The 17,197-nt window shown below is 44.3% G+C and overlaps 1 protein-coding gene across 1 annotated transcript in view; it reads left to right on the top strand.

The window, feature by feature from the left end:
- LOC124794794 (DNA oxidative demethylase ALKBH2-like) overlaps positions 1 to 17,197 on the top strand; it is a 174,281-nt gene that overhangs the window by 119,470 nt on the left and 37,614 nt on the right. The window contains exon 3 of the mRNA XM_047258452.1: positions 13,264 to 13,406. Within this exon, the coding sequence (XP_047114408.1) occupies positions 13,264 to 13,406 (143 nt within the window). The remainder of the gene's footprint in view (positions 1 to 13,263; positions 13,407 to 17,197) is intronic.

Genomic DNA, 17,197 nt, shown 5'->3' on the forward strand with positions numbered 1-17,197 from the left:
AAGGACAGCACACAACACCCAGCCATCACGAGGCAGAGAAAATCCCTGACCCCGCCGGGAATCGAACCCGGGAACCCGGGCGTGGGAAGTGAGAACGCTACCGCACGACCACGAGATGCGGGCTTGATGCGAGTGCAATGGGTCGATAGATAGGCGTGGAAGGTGGTGGGCAGTCACAGAATAGCTGCGATTTCTCGCGAACGCTGACTCACCGTGAAAAACAAGATGCATCTTTCAGTTGGTTTTTATCAACCTGTGTAGAATGTACTTTCATTTTCCGACTGAGCTCTATACGTAGATTTACCATCGAATTATTCATTTCAGAAATAATAGGTGCTGAATCTAGATCCTAGAGACTACACATCACTCAATATGTTAGAAATGAGAAACAGAGATCGGAAATATTCTAATGTTAAAAGAGGATTTATTCGAGTTTCTATCAGAATTGCGTCGTACTGTTTTATGAAATCAGCATCCGGGCAGTGTGCTTCAAACCCTATAAGTATGAAGCAAATTGGAGGGGAGCAGTAGGTGAGGTGCCCTTGTGAGAATTGTCCCCTGTAGGAAAAATAGCGGATCTTTTGTCTCCTTCTTATTCGTACTGGTGCGCAGCACCTTTCTTTTTTCATCGCACTCTTAAGCTGGACGTCACTGCGCTAGATTTGAACGAACACTTTCCGCAAGTGGTGTGCGTCAGCTGGAGGGCTTTCCTCGTCGCAAGCAACGCGCGCCCTGTCGATGGGGTGGTTAGCACTGTAAGGCTCTGCGACTCGTCCTTTACAGATACGGGTCAGTGCAGCTCTTATTCCTGCACTGTCAGCCATTAAAACTGCGACCCAGGGAGGATAGCAAATAACGACATTTTACCTACAGTGCATTTAGAGTATAGTTGGAAGAGTACATTATTAAATTTGAAGGTGATCTGTGGGAAATTTAGTATACAGAGCTATTACCTTTGGTAACAATGGTAGCTCTAACACGGCTGGGCATAAACTCGAAGTGAGCTGTTGCCATTTCAACTTTATACTACACTCTAGTCGAGAAACCAGGCATTGCTCGGATCAGAAGAATATATGGCAGGACTCCTCTTTCCTCTTGTGTTTCATTCCTTCGAGCTAGTTTCCACATAAGAGTGTGTGAACACAGTTTTATCCTTTGACATTTTGTCTGGAAATGAAATTACGCAAAGAGCAATAGAGCAATATCTAATCTTCCACGCGTGTGTGTGTGTGTGTGTGTGTGTGTGTGTGTGTGTGTGTGTGTGTGTGTGTGTGTGTTTGTTTGTTTGTTTGTTTGTCCTTAGGATAATTTAGGTTAAGTAGTGTGTAAGCTTTGGGGCTGATGACCTTAGCAGTTAAGTCCCATAAGATTTCACACACTCAGTAATGCGAAAGAAGAATGAGCGAAGTGATTGACGAAAGTGTGCTAAATTATGAAGAGGATTATATTCGCTAAGAATAAGAGAAATGTTTATCCGAAATCACTGTAGCACAGTGTAACGTAACAGTCGGGACACTCCGTCTGGTTTTTGTTACACACAGGAATAGCGGCGCACCAAGCGGCCAGCAAGTGACACTTCTGGGTACGTTATCGGATGTATGAGAATACTGTCCGCACGTACTGAAAAATGACGTTGCATGAAACTGTAGATTAAAGGACAGTTTATTTATTATTCTTTTGTAACATATGGATGCTTACTGAAGCATGTCATTTTCCTTTAATAACAAAAAATTGGCATAAAATCCTCACCTTTAGCAGTTATGTAGGGCTGGATGTGTAGCGAACGGAACTCTGTGTTGTTAAAAAAATGTCTCTCACAGAATTTCGTCCGGCGAGGGCGAGTACAACCGGCAGAAAAAGGTCGTTAACGAGTGGCAATCTGACAACACTGTAACCACATGTATGTTAGCAAACATCAGTTGTGCTGTGAAGTTGGTGCAGTGGGTATAGTTTTAGGTTAGCATGCAGGAGGTCGATGGCTCGATCCTGGGTTGAGACATATGTGTTTTTATTTGGCAGATGTACTCCAGGTGGTACAGTGTCTGACCTCTTAATCGTCAACAACGATTGCAGTGGGCCCTCTAGAAAACATTTGCACTTACATATTACAATCGTAGAAATGGAAGATTGGTCAGCTTTGAAAGAAGCCGTTTTCACCTCGAGGGCGTGAATTTATTCGCACCACTTTGTCTACCAGATGCGAAACCTGTTTTCTTTGCCCCCTCCTCCAGTGGTCCCATAGATTAGTACCAACTAGTATTCTTGCCTCGTTCAGCTCCATTACATTTCATTAGGGCGTTAAGTTACCAGTAGGACTAGCAACGTACTTTGCGAATAATGTCCAAACTCGGTTACTATTTGTATGTGTTATCACCATGGTCCCACTAATTATGTCTTTCAACAGTGAGTCTGTAAACAGCATCTGTTTAGTACATTATTATTATTATTCTGTCGATGAGATTGTGAAAACATCACGTCTATTACTGTGTGTGAAACAGTGTAATTCGAAAGGGGACTGATGACCTCAGATGTTAAGTCCCATTGTGCTTAGAGCCATTTGAACCATTTGTAATTCGAAACTGCACATTTCAAAATTAGCGGTGTCGGGATGAATCATGCAGAACAATATCTGTCAGAGGGGTAATGCACCTTAAGTGGGACAGCGCGCAGGACTGACGGCATGTTTATACTGTATGCGCTCTCCACCAGACTGGGACTAGTTGCTAGCGGAATAACGCGCCCGTGACGGACTCCAATGTACATGTGTACACGTATCGAATTTTCTCATTGTAAACCTCTATACCAGTGTGGCAGAAGGATGGCACTCACAAACGATGAATATGTATATATGTTTCTATTTCTTGGTACATCTTATAACCGGACTGGTGTCGCCGCTCGTGAATTTGGTGCTAGACATCATCGTCAACGCCATCCAGATAAAAATGTTTCGTCACCTGGAGCTGCGCCTTCGAGAGTCAGGTTCTCTCCTTCCACTATCGCGTGACGGAGGTCGTCCACGGACTCGCCGTACTCCAGCTATTGAGGAAGCTATTCTGGAGGTCATACACCAAGAACATCAGCGCAGTACACGCAGCGTAGCAGGGCAGCTGCGTGTCTCGCAACGCACGGTCGTTAACGTGCTTCACAAGCACGGGCTGCACCCCTATCATTATGCTTTCACGCAACACGTGCATCCTGCTGATCGCCATCGCCAGGTATCATGCGTTGCTCTCAAACTATCTGCCTGATGCGCTGGAAGATGTTCCGCTACATGTTCGGCAAAGGATATGCTTCCTACATGATGGTGCACCTCCACACTCTGGAATTAATGTGCGACAGTATTTGGACAGGACATTTCCAGAGAAATGGCTCGGGCGTGGAGGTCTAGTTGTATGGCCACTGCGTTCACCTGACCTAAGTTCCCTGGATTTCTTCCTGTAGGGACACCTGAAAGAGCTCGTGTACACTCTACTCTGCCGACGAATGTGGAAGAATTGGTAGCGTGTTTTCATGCTGCTCTTGTTACTGTGGACACAGCTTTGCTGTGAAGGGTACAGAGCTGTATGACCCGGCAGGTTGCGCAATGTTTGGATATGCAGGGAAGTCGCTTTGAGCATCTGTTTTTCTGAGGACAACATACTGTTGTGAAGGTCATGCGGTTATTAATATGAACATTATTATTGTCACTGGTTGCTAATGTGCGGCATCTGAACGCTCGTATTACATGTGGTATAAATGACAAGTAGATGTTGTGTTATTGTACTTTGCTATCATCTTTAGCATCTCGAAATTGATACTGTTTTAATAGTTATTCTGCCCTATGACAGGTCGTCTGTTTCAACTATTTCTTATTTGTCTAACCACTTGTTTGTTGTGTTCAGCGTTACAGAATGTTGTAAATTTAGGATACATGTGACATAGGAAACGGTGTGTATTACAATATGAAATGTCAGAATGAAATTGGCAAATAAAAAAAATGCGTCACCTCCCAGGATTGAACCCTCGACCTCCTGCATGCTAACCTCAAACTCTAACCGGTGCACCAACTGTACAGCGCAACTACTGTGTGCTAAGAGTGGTAGTTACCATACATGTGATTACGGTGTTGCCAGATTGCCACTCGCTAACGCCCTTTTTCTGCCGGTTGTACTCTCCGGACGAAATTTTGTGAGCGACATTTTTTTTCTCGCTGGCATATGAGGAGTCGCGCTATATATATCGGTAGCCATCATATGTCTGCCGTGTTGAGGTCGGTGGTTGTGTAAGACTCTGTGTTGCTCGTTCTGTCCTGACCTGCTCCGGTACAGAGGGTATCTGAATGTTGCCCTGGACAGCATGTTCTCCAGGTCTCTCGCTCTTCGAAAACACCTGGTCATGGGTTTCTGAGACTGGCACGGCATCACTCGCCAGCCTTTGCGTTTGATAACCTATATCTATATATAAAATGCTTGCGAGTGTACGTACTGGCAGACTTTTCTCCAAGACAACCTCACTGTAACCCACTCGTCGTTCTGTCGGTAGGTAGCCCTTGGTCACATGTTATTAGTAAGGGAGATTGGTCGCGGTACGTGGGAGTGGGCGATTATGGCGAGCAAAAATCTGCGGAGTATGTAGCAATAAATACTCTTAGAAAATGCTATACACTCTGTGACACGAACTTTACCGTAAATGTCAAAACGCGTTTATCATTTCATTCGTCCGACATAATTCGACGCTTGTGCGGTTTCATCATTCAGACTTTAATAACGTTTTCGTAATCGCACTTTACCGACCATCAACAGAGAAAGAAAGAAAAAAATTCAGACAGACAAAAATAAAAATACTAGTCACCAATAAATGAATAATCGAACGGTAAACTATAGTCACAGTCTAACGTAACAGTCGCGACACACTCTGGTGTGGAAGTTGTTACTGTTGGATAGTTTGAGCGGTTCAACCACTCCAAGTAGTGAGAAAGCAGTGACATGGGTGGTTAGGATAATGAAAGTTTTATTTATTTTTCTACCTAAGTAACGAAATAATTTTATATTTTTGCTTTCAATGCATTACTAAGTTACAAAGGAACATGAATTATCGTGAAATATGTATAAAAGAATCCGAATTTTACTCATTCAGTGACACAATGTATAGCTTATTGCTGAAGTAATGCTTTCGAATACAGTAATATCTGAAATTGAGTCCGCCTTGATGGAAAACACCTTGTTATTCGTTTATTTCTTTATTATCCCCAAACTAGTTTCGGCGACAAATATCGCCATCATCAGTGGGGTTCTTTAATCTAAAACATGCATAAAATGGCATGGTTGTACAAACACAGTAAAACTTTATTACATTTTTACAGTTCGTCTTTTGAAATATAGTTTTCTATTGATACTTTCATACTACCTTATTTATTGTATGTTACAGTATGTTTTAAGCAATTGTTGGCGCTGTTTGCGACATATTTTCTGTGCGCTTTCTTTCTGTAGCCGTCTTTTTACTTAGAGAACATCATGTCATCTGCAACCATATCGCACAGAAAATATGTCGCAAACAGCGCCAATAATTGCTTAAAACATGCTGTAACATACAATAAATAAGGTAGTATGAAAGTATCAATAGAAAACTATATTTCAAAAGATGAGTTGTAAAAATGTAATAATGTTTTACTGTATTTGTACAACCATGCCATTTTCTGCATGTTTTAGATTAAAAAACCCCACTGGTGATGGTGATATTTGTCGCCGAAACTAGTATGGGATAATAAAGAAATAAACGAATAACAAGGTGTTTTGCATCAAGGCGGACTCAATTTCAGATATTACTGTTTTTCTGTGCAGACACGGACCGAATGGAAGAGTTCCAAGATAATATTATTGCTTTCGAATACGTGCAGAACTGCAGCTTACTTAGCTGATAGCAAGGTAAAACAAGAATATATTTCGCGAATGCACAACGTATATTTCTATTGTGGTCTCTAATTGTGATAGGCACTTACCTTGACACATAAAAAAAAGAAAAAATAGAATCTAACGGTTCACCCATTCCTATAGTTCACTCGACTTTCTGATAGACGAATTTTCTTATGCATGTAATTACTTTTGTTGCGAAAGCAGATATGTAGGAGATTGTCGCCGTTCGTGGCTAACGTGAAGTAACAGTTACGGAATTGGTTGCTTCCCTGTTGCGAAAGATTTTTATTGCTTTTTTGACGTTTCATTTCGACGTCTGTCGGTTTTCCCTTCAGCTACAGGTGTGGTGGCTGATGGGGTATGTTAAATAATACAGGTATTACAGGTTTCAGAAGTTCCATATTCAATGAATTGGGCTGGACGTGTAGCAAACGAAACTTCGCGTTGTTAAGTATAACAGATATCGCCATCTTCCAGCTGTGCGAACCAAGATTGATCTTTTTGTGTACTCAATGTGCACGCCAGGTGCTGGGCCAATATGACAATGACGAACGCAATCTGGCACCGCTCGCTTTCTTCCGAAACCTCCACACATGATACGTTCACTGTGGTGCTGTACGCAGAACTGGGACTCGTCCAAAAGGGCGACGCAGTGCCGCTCCCGTGTCCAGCGCTGTCCTCAGGATGAACGTCCTGAAGGGAAGCCGCAACAGCAATCTCCGTACTGACAGTCCGTGGCGTTGCGCGGGTCGTCGCGCTCTCCTTGTGGACACCTGTCTTGCTACAGACAAGGCCATTTCCTGAGTCAAGCTATGTGACGTAGCTGTGCGTTCCGCACAACATGTCTGTCTACTCGGGAGGAGTTGGGTCACTGATATCTTCCACAGCGTTGAGTACGGCCCTCTGAAGCTATGATTCTATAGTGTCACCAGCGCGGACAGCATATCACGGAGTGATAAGCCGCATTCTGGATAGGCCACGATCCTGCCGCTGTCGAATTCCTACACGTGCTCGTAGGCGTTTATCTTTCTTAGAAGAGGTGTGACATAGAACCAACATTCCAACGTGATTTCAGAGAAACGTGCTGCGTAATCTTTGCTTGTATACACAATTTTGATAGCTTTCCTAGTTTGAGCGGATGCGCTGAAACGCTAATCGTTTCCATATCCAAACACATGGTACACTTGATGACAATTTCACATTTGTTACATACCGCCTTCATTGTGCTGCAGTTTTAATGATTATCACTGTATAAACTGCATGGTTTACCGTACAACGAGTCTTTCTCCTGATCAGGATATCCAAGGAAGTAATGCATTCATCGTAAATGTAACGTAGTGCGGACCCTGTGTAGATGATCGAAAAAACTCATACAGCGCTTGTCTATTCTCTGTACGCACCACGATTGCGTCATCGACATAGCGAAAAAGTTTTGGTAATTTTGATCTTTGGTAACACTGACAACAGGCTAATGTGTGATGGATCCAAACTACTATCTTCTATTGAGACTGCACTGCCGGCTCCTGTGGCCGAGCGGTTCTAGGCGCTTCAGTCTGGAACCACCCGACCGCTACGGTCGCAGGTTCGAATCCTGCTTCGGGCATGGATGTGTGTTATGTTCTTAGTAGTTCTAAGTTCTAGGGGACTGATGACCTCAGATGTTAAGTCCCATAGTGCTCAGAGCCATTTGAACCATTTGAGACTGGACTTCTAGTGTGCGGGAAGTTTATGATTCGATTCTGACTTTATTTAGGCATTGGCATGGGCAAGGGCAAGGGCTTAGGGTCGTGGTCCGTAAGCCCTATTGCTGTGTTGGTTTCTGTGATTAGTTTGTACGTTTTTTGGGGGTGCCTCCACAACTGCGCCAGGCACTTTTACCCGATGTCATTGTTCTGGAGCGACTGAGCCTGTGTTTTCCAGGTGTCCGGTGTTTGGCTGTAGCGCGTCAATCTTGTCCAGTAGTGTTTAGGTTTTATCCTGGTTTGGCCGTAGATAGGTGGCACCTGGAGTTCTTAGCGTAAGTCGTTGACTCGGACCCATCTAGGGGCACCAAGTGCGAATCTGAAACACCTGTTCTGCGTCACCTGTAGTAGCTTGAGATTCGTGATGCTAGTGATCCACCACGTTGAGCAGCTGGTTGGTGCAGGACATCTAATAACAGCTTCCTCTTAGACTAGATGTGAAGTCTGAAAATTAATTTGCTGTTCAAAGTTGCACCTAGATATTTTATTGGCCCAGGTGATTTCTTGGTTGCGGAGGAAAAGTCTGTCACGCAGGTCTGGACGTCGGCAAGTGAAAACGATCGCCTTAGTCTTTTCAGCGTTGAGCCTAATTTGCTTCGGTGTTGCTCATTCTTTCGATAAAGTGAGCTGACGTATTCGCCCTGTGGCAGCGGCGATTCTTCGGCTGCTCGTCACTAGGGCGGCATCGTCCGCAAATTGCGCGAGGACGACTTGTGGCAGCACTTGTAAATCTTTTACATGTACGGTAAAGAGTGTCGACGATAAAAACGGTCCTTGTGGGAGTCCGTCCTGGAGTAGTTTGTAGCTTGGCCGTTGTCCGTCAATTTTGACCAGGATCCGTCGAGTTTGTAAAAAGCTGTTAATTAGTATGAGACAGTAGTTCGGAATTGTCCGCAGATCAAGTTTGTGAAGCAACTTACCTCGCCTTACGTGTGACACCTGGTTGGAAACCCAAGAGCTTTTCAACGATGCTATACGTCAGGAAAATTTACATTCAGGAAATTACATGTCTGTGAAACCGCTTATATTTATGCAAAGGGAACTTCCTTCTAGAGTTTTCCTGCTCCTCCTCATCTTCCTTCGTCTCTCTTTCATTAATAAATTTGTAACGGGCGCAGCTAAGACGTTGTAAAATGGTGTGAAACAAATCGGAGACGATTATTACACCGCCCGCGAGTTGTCCATATTTCTCGCGTGACCCGGCAGCCTAGCGCTGGGAGTCATGAAATAATTCGTTGAGAAAACAACCCTTTCGAGTTAAGCGCATACTGCAAGCGAAGTCATACTACTAAAGCATCACATGACTTCATACAACCAGAGTCTACGACGTGAGCTCGCACATTGCAAGCGTTTTCGTCAGACTGTCGCGTTTTCAGCAATTGGCGTATCTTTTGGATTCCTTCCTCTATAACGATTCACTGAAGCTGAAGCAAAGACAAGAGAATATCTTGTACTTTAGAGTACATGTAGAGTAGTATGTGGACGTCAGTCGTCACCATCATGTTCATATATTCATAAACAAACCACTGAAATCAATAAATATTGTTGCTAAACATCATATATCCTTAGCTTATTTGTGCCGTATTTTTCGTACTTATGTGACACAAATCCTGTAAAATAGACCACGGCAGAGCATACTTCGGGTAAATCATTCGGATCAAAAATCATAATCTCCCGTTCAGGCTGAAGCACCCCAACACGTACATGAGAATGTTCGTTGTTAAATGAAATGTACGTTTGGCTTTCACCGCTGACTCGTGATAAAGTATAAACAGCTTCGTGTTCTTGCATTCTCGTCAGAACTCCCGGCAACGTAGCACGCACTGCTAACTTCCTAAGTTTTGGTACGTGTCGTAGAAACGCAGAAATTTCACATTGGAATCTTCTGATTGTTTTTCGAAGCTTTTTAGTTTTTTCTTCTATTTCCAGTGGCCTTCCATCCAAGGATTCGTCTTATATTTTTTACGTCTCCTTTTAGGATACTTGATTTGTGAGTTGGTACTTGACGTTGTTCTTGTGATGAAGGAGATCGTGCGTTTATTTTTTCACAGTCCAAGCTAGAGGTGACTCTGGCGTTTGCTGTAAAGCAGTTTCATATTCTGTGTCATCATATTCTCAAGTATTTGGTACGTTAGCCTTTCAGTTCCATCAGTGTTAAGCTATCTTACAAGAACAATATCTTTAAAAAATAGGCTACTTGTCATCAGTCCCAGCATTTGCTGCGTCACCGTACTCATAAGTCTTAAAACGTCTCTTATTGCGTTCCTTTTTTCACTTCGTTAACTAAAACAAACTGAAAACTTCTATAAGGATTTACTGTTCTGCAACATACTAATAGTTAATACAAGCGTGTCTACACACTTAATCTAATGTTTTTTCTGATAATGACTCATCTTGTAAAGTTTTCTCTAATTAAAGTCACTTACTAGTTAGGTTCATTTCTGAGGAAACACCATCCACACAGTTCTTTGACGGTCACGACAGTGGCAGTTTTCATCACTTTGGTCCCATAACGACTTGCATTCATAAATTATACGAATAAACATTTCAGTATCCATCTTCCGTAACAGGCTGGTGGTATGACACCGCTTCTAAAATGTTAACTAGGTGGGATCTGGTAGCTGTCACGTGTATACGGAAGCAGTCGTACGACTGATTTGCTTACAGTGTTACCGCTTCCAGTGCTATGCTCGTGTCGGGACTGTTGGAGCGACGCCGTGCGATTTAGGGGCGACTGAAGGTAGTAAGACTACACTGCCAAAGTTCGCGCACACTTGGTCTGTGGGGAAATTCGTTTCCCCGCTACATCTTTTCTTCCGGAAGTAGTAGCAGAGCAGAATGCGTAGGAGAGCTTCTGTGAAGTCTGTAAAGTATGTAAAGTAGGAGAGAGGTACTGGCAGAATTCAAGCTTTGAGGACGGGTCGCGAGTCGTGACTGGTTACCTCGGATGGTAGGAGCTTTGGCTGCGGAAGGCAAGGTTCCCGACTAGAGTCCCGGTCCTGCACAATTGTAAGCTGCCAGGAAGTTTCAAAACAGCGCACACTGTGCTGCAAAGTAAAACATTCGCTCCAGAATAAAATTCAGTCGTCAGTTGCATATATGTAGGACAGACAGGGAGGGTACTTAAAACCCACTTTCGTGAGCACTCGCCCAACAAAGACGGGTAGAATTCATGTAAGTCAACTTCTGCAGAGCAGCTCAAAATCGACACACACACACACACACACACACACACACACACACACACACACACACACACACACACACACATCCTTGCTTAACATGGAAATTTTGCAGAGAGTTGACAAGGACTACTAAATGAACCTTTTACAAGAATTTGAAATACGTAATTATACCCATCTACAATCAAAAGAATTGTTGAATGATCAAGTTGCATTAAAAATGACACTATTTTGATTGCATAGCATTTCTTACAAAATGTGAAAGTTAGTCCATTCTTTTATATATTGTAACTATGAGCCACGTTTTTTCCAAAAGTATTATACACTCCTGGAAATTGAAATAAGAACACCGTGAATTCATTGTCCCAGGAAGGGGAAACTTTATTGACACGTTCCTGGGGTCAGATACATCACATGATCACACTGACAGAACCACAGGCACATAGACACAGGCAACAGAGCATGCACAATGTCGGCACTAGTACAGTGTATATCCACCTTTCGCAGCAATGCAGGCTGCTATTCTCCCATGGAGACGATCGTAGAGATGCTGGATGTAGTCCTGTGGAACGGCTTGCCATGCCATTTCCACCTGGCGCCTCAGTTGGACCAGCGTTCGTGCTGGACGTGCAGACCGCGTGAGACGACGCTTCATCCAGTCCCAAACATGCTCAATGGGGGACAGATCCGGAGATCTTGCTGGCCAGGGTAGTTGACTTACACCTTCTAGAGCACGTTGGGTGGCACGGGATACATGCGGACGTGCATTGTCCTGTTGGAACAGCAAGTTCCCTTGCCGGTCTAGGAATGGTAGAACGATGGGTTCGATGACGGTTTGGATGTACCGTGCACTATTCAGTGTCCCCTCGACGATCACCAGTGGTGTACGGCCAGTGTAGGAGATCGCTCCCCACACCATGATGCCGGGTGTTGGCCCTGTGTGCCTCGGTCGTATGCAGTCCTGATTGTGGCGCTCACCTGCACGGCGCCAAACACGCATACGACCATCATTGGCACCAAGGCAGAAGCGACTCTCATCGCTGAAGACGACACGTCTCCATTCGTCCCTCCATTCACGCCTGTCGCGACACCACTGGAGGCGGGCTGCACGATGTTGGGGCGTGAGCGGAAGACGGCCTAACGGTGTGCGGGACCGTAGCCCAGCTTCATGGAGATGGTTGCGAATGGTCCTCGCCGATACCCCAGGAGCAACAGTGTCCCTAATTTGCTGGGAAGTGGCGGTGCGGTCCCCTACGGCACTGCGTAGGATCCTACGGTCTTGGCGTGCATCCGTGCGTCGCTGCGGTCCGGTCCCAGGTCGACGGGCACGTGCACCTTCCGCCGATCACTGGCTACAACATCGATGTACTGTGGAGACCTCACGCCCCACGTGTTGAGCAATTCGGCGGTACGTCCACCCGGCCTCCCGCATGCCCACTATACGCCCTCGCTCAAAGTCCGTCAACTGCACATACGGTTCACGTCCACGCTGTCGCGGCATGCTACCAGTGTTAAAGACTGCGATGGAGCTCCGTATGCCACGGCAAACTGGCTGACACTGACGGCGGCGGTGCACAAATGCTGCGCAGCTAGCGCCATTCGACGGCCAACACCGCAGTTCCTGGTGTGTCCGCTGTGCCGTGCGTGTGATCATTGCTTGTACAGCCCTCTCGCAGTGTCCGGAGCAAGTATGGTGGGTCTGACACACCGGTGTCAATGTGTTCTTTTTTCCATTTCCAGGAGTGTATATAACTTCCTTACATACCTTAGTTACACTCTTTATATGCTTTTGTGTATGTTCCTTGCTGCTGGTACAACAGCCTGACATGTTCATAGATATGATTCAGTTACCGTAAATTATCACTCTCTTAATCTTTATTTACAGTAGTCACATAGAATATGAACATTTTTGGACATTTCAAAGCATTATGCTTCTGTGAAGAAGGTATTGACATTTGCTAACCAATAGTAAGTTACTTTCTGTAAACCCTTATCATACTTTATATAAATGCATGGCCAAAGTCTAAAAGATCCTGAAGACGACAAATTAATTTGTCGAAACCGATAAAGGGAAATAAAAATATATATAAAACTGACGACTGAATTTCATTTTGAAATATATAATACAGTTGCTTAAAAATAATAGCTATGAATTAAGTAATAACATATTCGTTCCGAATAGATTTTTTTTGGGCGGAACTGTTTTCTTTTCGTTTTTTGCATGACATTCCATGAATTCTACTCTGCGGAAAATTTTCATCGTATTCCAATCGACACTTGTTCATTTTGTTGTTGTCTCTCAGATTTTCCCCAGGTTTATGGTAACTGTTGATACTAATCTGCCCGTAGTTCATGGGATTTTCATCGCCAGCGTTACTCACACTTATTAATGTGTTCTTTAGCGCCGTTTCGAATAACCGTTGCTAGCAGCGCGGACGGTGATTGCAGGTGGCGTTCGGAGATGCGGGCCTGAGCTACAAGTTCTCCGGGCAGACGCTGCCCGCCAGCCCCTGGCCGCCGCTGCTGCTGGGCATGCGCGATGCCCTCAGCGCTCTCACCGGCGTGCGCTTCAACTTCGTCCTGGTCAACAGGTAGGTGCCGTCACTGTAACACAGGGCACACATGTCGGCTCTGTGCAAGGAAAGGCTGAAATGTGGTTAACAAGGTGATACTATGAAATATCCTCGAGCCTGTGATGTTAAGTGATGTGAGTTTTATGTTGTTTTGGACAGTAATTAAACGCGATGCGCTATCACATGCCCTATTTCAGCAATAAGACATGTTAGCACCCTCCATCCAGAGGCCGTTCGAGAGGATCCGTATTGTCCAATGAATACCCCCTGAGGATGGCAGCAAATAATTCCGTCGAAATCTTTTGTAATGTGTAGGACGCAGTTTAATATAGCAATACAGTTGATTTTTTAAAGGTTTTGACTCTAACCCATGAAATAGGTGCAGTTATATACTGTAGGAACTAGCGCTTCTGACATAGCAGGAACTTACAGGAAAATGGTACTAGTTGATGGAGAGTATGTAATTGACCATCTTTTCTTGCGAAAAAAATCACAGAGGTTACTGGTCTCGGCCAGCCATTTGACATAGGCACAGGCTGTAAGCGACGACGTAATGCTCCCATTACAAAGTTAACGTAAGTATTAACTACTGCATTTTGAAATGATTTTGTGAATGTTTCGGGCAAAACAGTGAATTAAAAGAAGATGAGGGAACTAACAGTTGGCTTTCTCACCAGCAGAATTAAATGACGGCTTTCATGAAGGCAACTTTAAAGAATTATACCATGAAAACAGCTACACAACTAAAACTGTGCAACAGTGAAAAAGACAAAGTAAGAGCATGTTTCATTGCAGATCACAATAGCCGGCACAACAGATCATTGTCATCAAAAAATTCAGTGAAAAAGATATTGGGGTCTTCCTAGCTCCAAGCGCTAACTCACGATGTCATGAGACGTATATTATACTTTATTTTTCAATTTTATATCATTTAATGTGTTGTCTTCAAAATATATGTGTCTGTGCTCTCGTCGATATGACACTGGTTTGTGCCGCCGAATGCCCTACTTTTGAAGCCACAGTTTTACCCTACTAGGGAAGGAGAGTGTAGTGCACGCCTGAGGCAGGAGTGTTTTAAACCACGTCATATGTCTCTCATGTTTTGATAGTTTGTGTGTTGTTTCTGCACCAGGTTTGGAAAAAAGAGTCCGACATTCGCCTAAAGGCCTTGAGAAAATCCAACTACAGACCGCAACCACGAGTAAAAACTATATCCAGCTCCTTAATCTGCAGCTTGTATCCCATCAGAGCCATGCTCAGCTCTGTTCCACGCAAGTAAGCGCGAAACGCGTTACACTGTAGGAATCGGTGCTACGTATGTCAGTCGAAATGCTTACTATTATTTCCAGTCTAACGGTGACACATGTGTGTAGCTGCCAACAATTTCAGTATTTAACTTCATGTGTATGGACATATTCAATAGCACTTTACAACAACAAAAATCTTGAATACGAGTGTCTCTTGAGTAATTGCTGTACGTTTCTTTCTAGATCTACCGTACTATAGTAACGTTGAGGACTCTATTTTTGCGAGGCTGGCGGGTGCGCCAGACTTGGATCGAATCCGTCGGATTAATAGCCATCGGTGGCTTGAGTAGCCGCCGACTCGTTTTCTCACTTCCGTCTCAGGAACATTGTACGAAGGCAGTTAAGAGGACGAGCAACAGAGTTTCAACAACTTGACTTCCTAGTCTCCCCTTACAGTGACGTCGGACTTAACTTAGGGGTTGCAGTCAGAGGCCCAAGTGTGAAGTCGACGATGGGCAGAAAATGACTCGGCAAGAGCGGAGCCTGCGGTATGTGATAGCGCTGTAAAGAAATAGTACCTGGCTCTTTACGCTAGACGCATTTTGCTTTTATTTTAAGAAAGCATCATCATTGGTATCTACTTGCTTTTGTTGTGACATATTGTCCTATGCAAACTTTACTACAGGGCGCAATTTTGCAGTTTGAATCTCTGGCTTTTGAGATGTGTACATGCGTAACTTCGGTAACTGTGCAGAGTGCGTGCTAGTGTGTAGCGTCAAGTGTTTGCTGTTGTTGATTTTGATGTTGACTATTATTACTATTATTATTATTATTATTATTATTATTAAGATGAGTCTCATCAATATCAGTGTCATGTGGAACTTTGGAATGTAGCCCTGTATGTTGGCGCAAAAAGTGGCGATCACAAACTTTGAAACCTCTTCTTGCTGACCAAATACTAGTTACAAACATTCCTTTCACTGCCAGGTGAACTGGGCTTAGTCGGGCACTTCCGCTGCAACATCCACATTTATAATCCGCAAGTCACTTCACGTTGTGTGGCCTAGGGTACTTCCAACACCACTGACACTTTCCCCCTTTCGTTTTCCAGCTGCGAACGGTACGCGGGAAAAGCGGCGGCAAGTCTTTGTGTGAGCTCTCATTTCACTTTCATGTCTTTGCGCTAGGTACACTATCTGATCAAAAGTATCCGAACACCCCTATGTAATCCAGGATTGATCATTCTGTTGCGAGTTGCGGATCCGCCAGTATATAAAAAGAGGCGGGAGTATTGTGTTGTGAGTGGAGAAGCGGTAACAGCCCAGTCAGTCGATCAGGAGAGCTCAGTGACTTCGAATGCAGATTAGTCGTTGGATGTCACCTGAGTAACAAATCAATCAGGGACATTTCAACCCTTCTAATGCCGCCAAAATCGACTGTTGGACATGTGGCGGTGAACTGAAAACACGAAAGAACAACCCACATCTAAAGTAAGACCAGGCAGACATGCTCTGACGGACAAGGACCGTCGAACACTTTGTGTGGTTGTTGTAAAAATAGCATGAAATCAGCGGAAGCAAACATTCGTGAGTCACAAAGTGGTACCAGCAGTCCAGTCAGCTCCGTGACTGTGCTTAGGGAGTTGCAAAGAACGAGGAACAATGGTCGAACAGCCTCATGCAGGCAATGCTATGCACCACGCCTCTGCGCGGTGAATGACTGGAAAAAGAGCGATTTGAATGAATCGTGCTCTATCCTGTAGCAAACCGATGGAAGGGGTTTGGCGAATGTCTGAAGAACTTTACCTGACGTCATGCATAGTGCCAACAGTCAAGTACGGAGTAGGTGGTGCTACTGTATGGGAGCGTTTTCCGTGGTTAGTGAGTGGTCCATGTATTGCGCTTAAGAGAACGTTAAATGCGGAAGGATAGAAACATATTTTGTGGCATTGTGCACTGCATCTAGCTGAGGAACAGTTCGGAGACGATGACTCATTGTATCACAGTGACGAAGCACCCTGCCATTAAGTAGCATGTGTGAGGCAATGGTTTGTGGATAATAACATTCTTGAAATCTACTGGCCGGCCCAGAATCTCGACCTGAACCATGTGTAACACGTACTCCAAGCGTCCTATATGAGTACCTTCCCTAGATTCAGCCTTTGAAGGAGAACGGACTGCCATTCTCCACTGTCGATCACAGTGTATTGCTATTCTTTGGATCTTCTCCATTTAATCTGTCAATCGTGCATGGTAAAGGTCTCAGAACGAGGCGATGTTCCGCATGTCACTACAATTATCTAGCTTTGCAGCTCCTCTGTATGCAACAATATCATCCTCAAATAGCCTCATGAAAATTCCGACGTGACCCACTATGTCATTTACACGTATCTGCTACGGTTCTATAACAGTCATTCGATGTGCGCCTGGAGCTGCTTATCTCTCCACTAACACATGCTGTGTTCTACTTGGTAGGAACTCTTCAACCAATCACAACCTGGTCTCATATTCCGCACGCTCATATTTTATTCATTAGGCGACACTGCGTAAGTACACCGAACGG

This window comes from Schistocerca piceifrons, chromosome 1 (assembly GCF_021461385.2).
Source record: "Schistocerca piceifrons isolate TAMUIC-IGC-003096 chromosome 1, iqSchPice1.1, whole genome shotgun sequence".
Lineage (NCBI taxonomy): Eukaryota > Metazoa > Arthropoda > Insecta > Orthoptera > Acrididae > Schistocerca > Schistocerca piceifrons.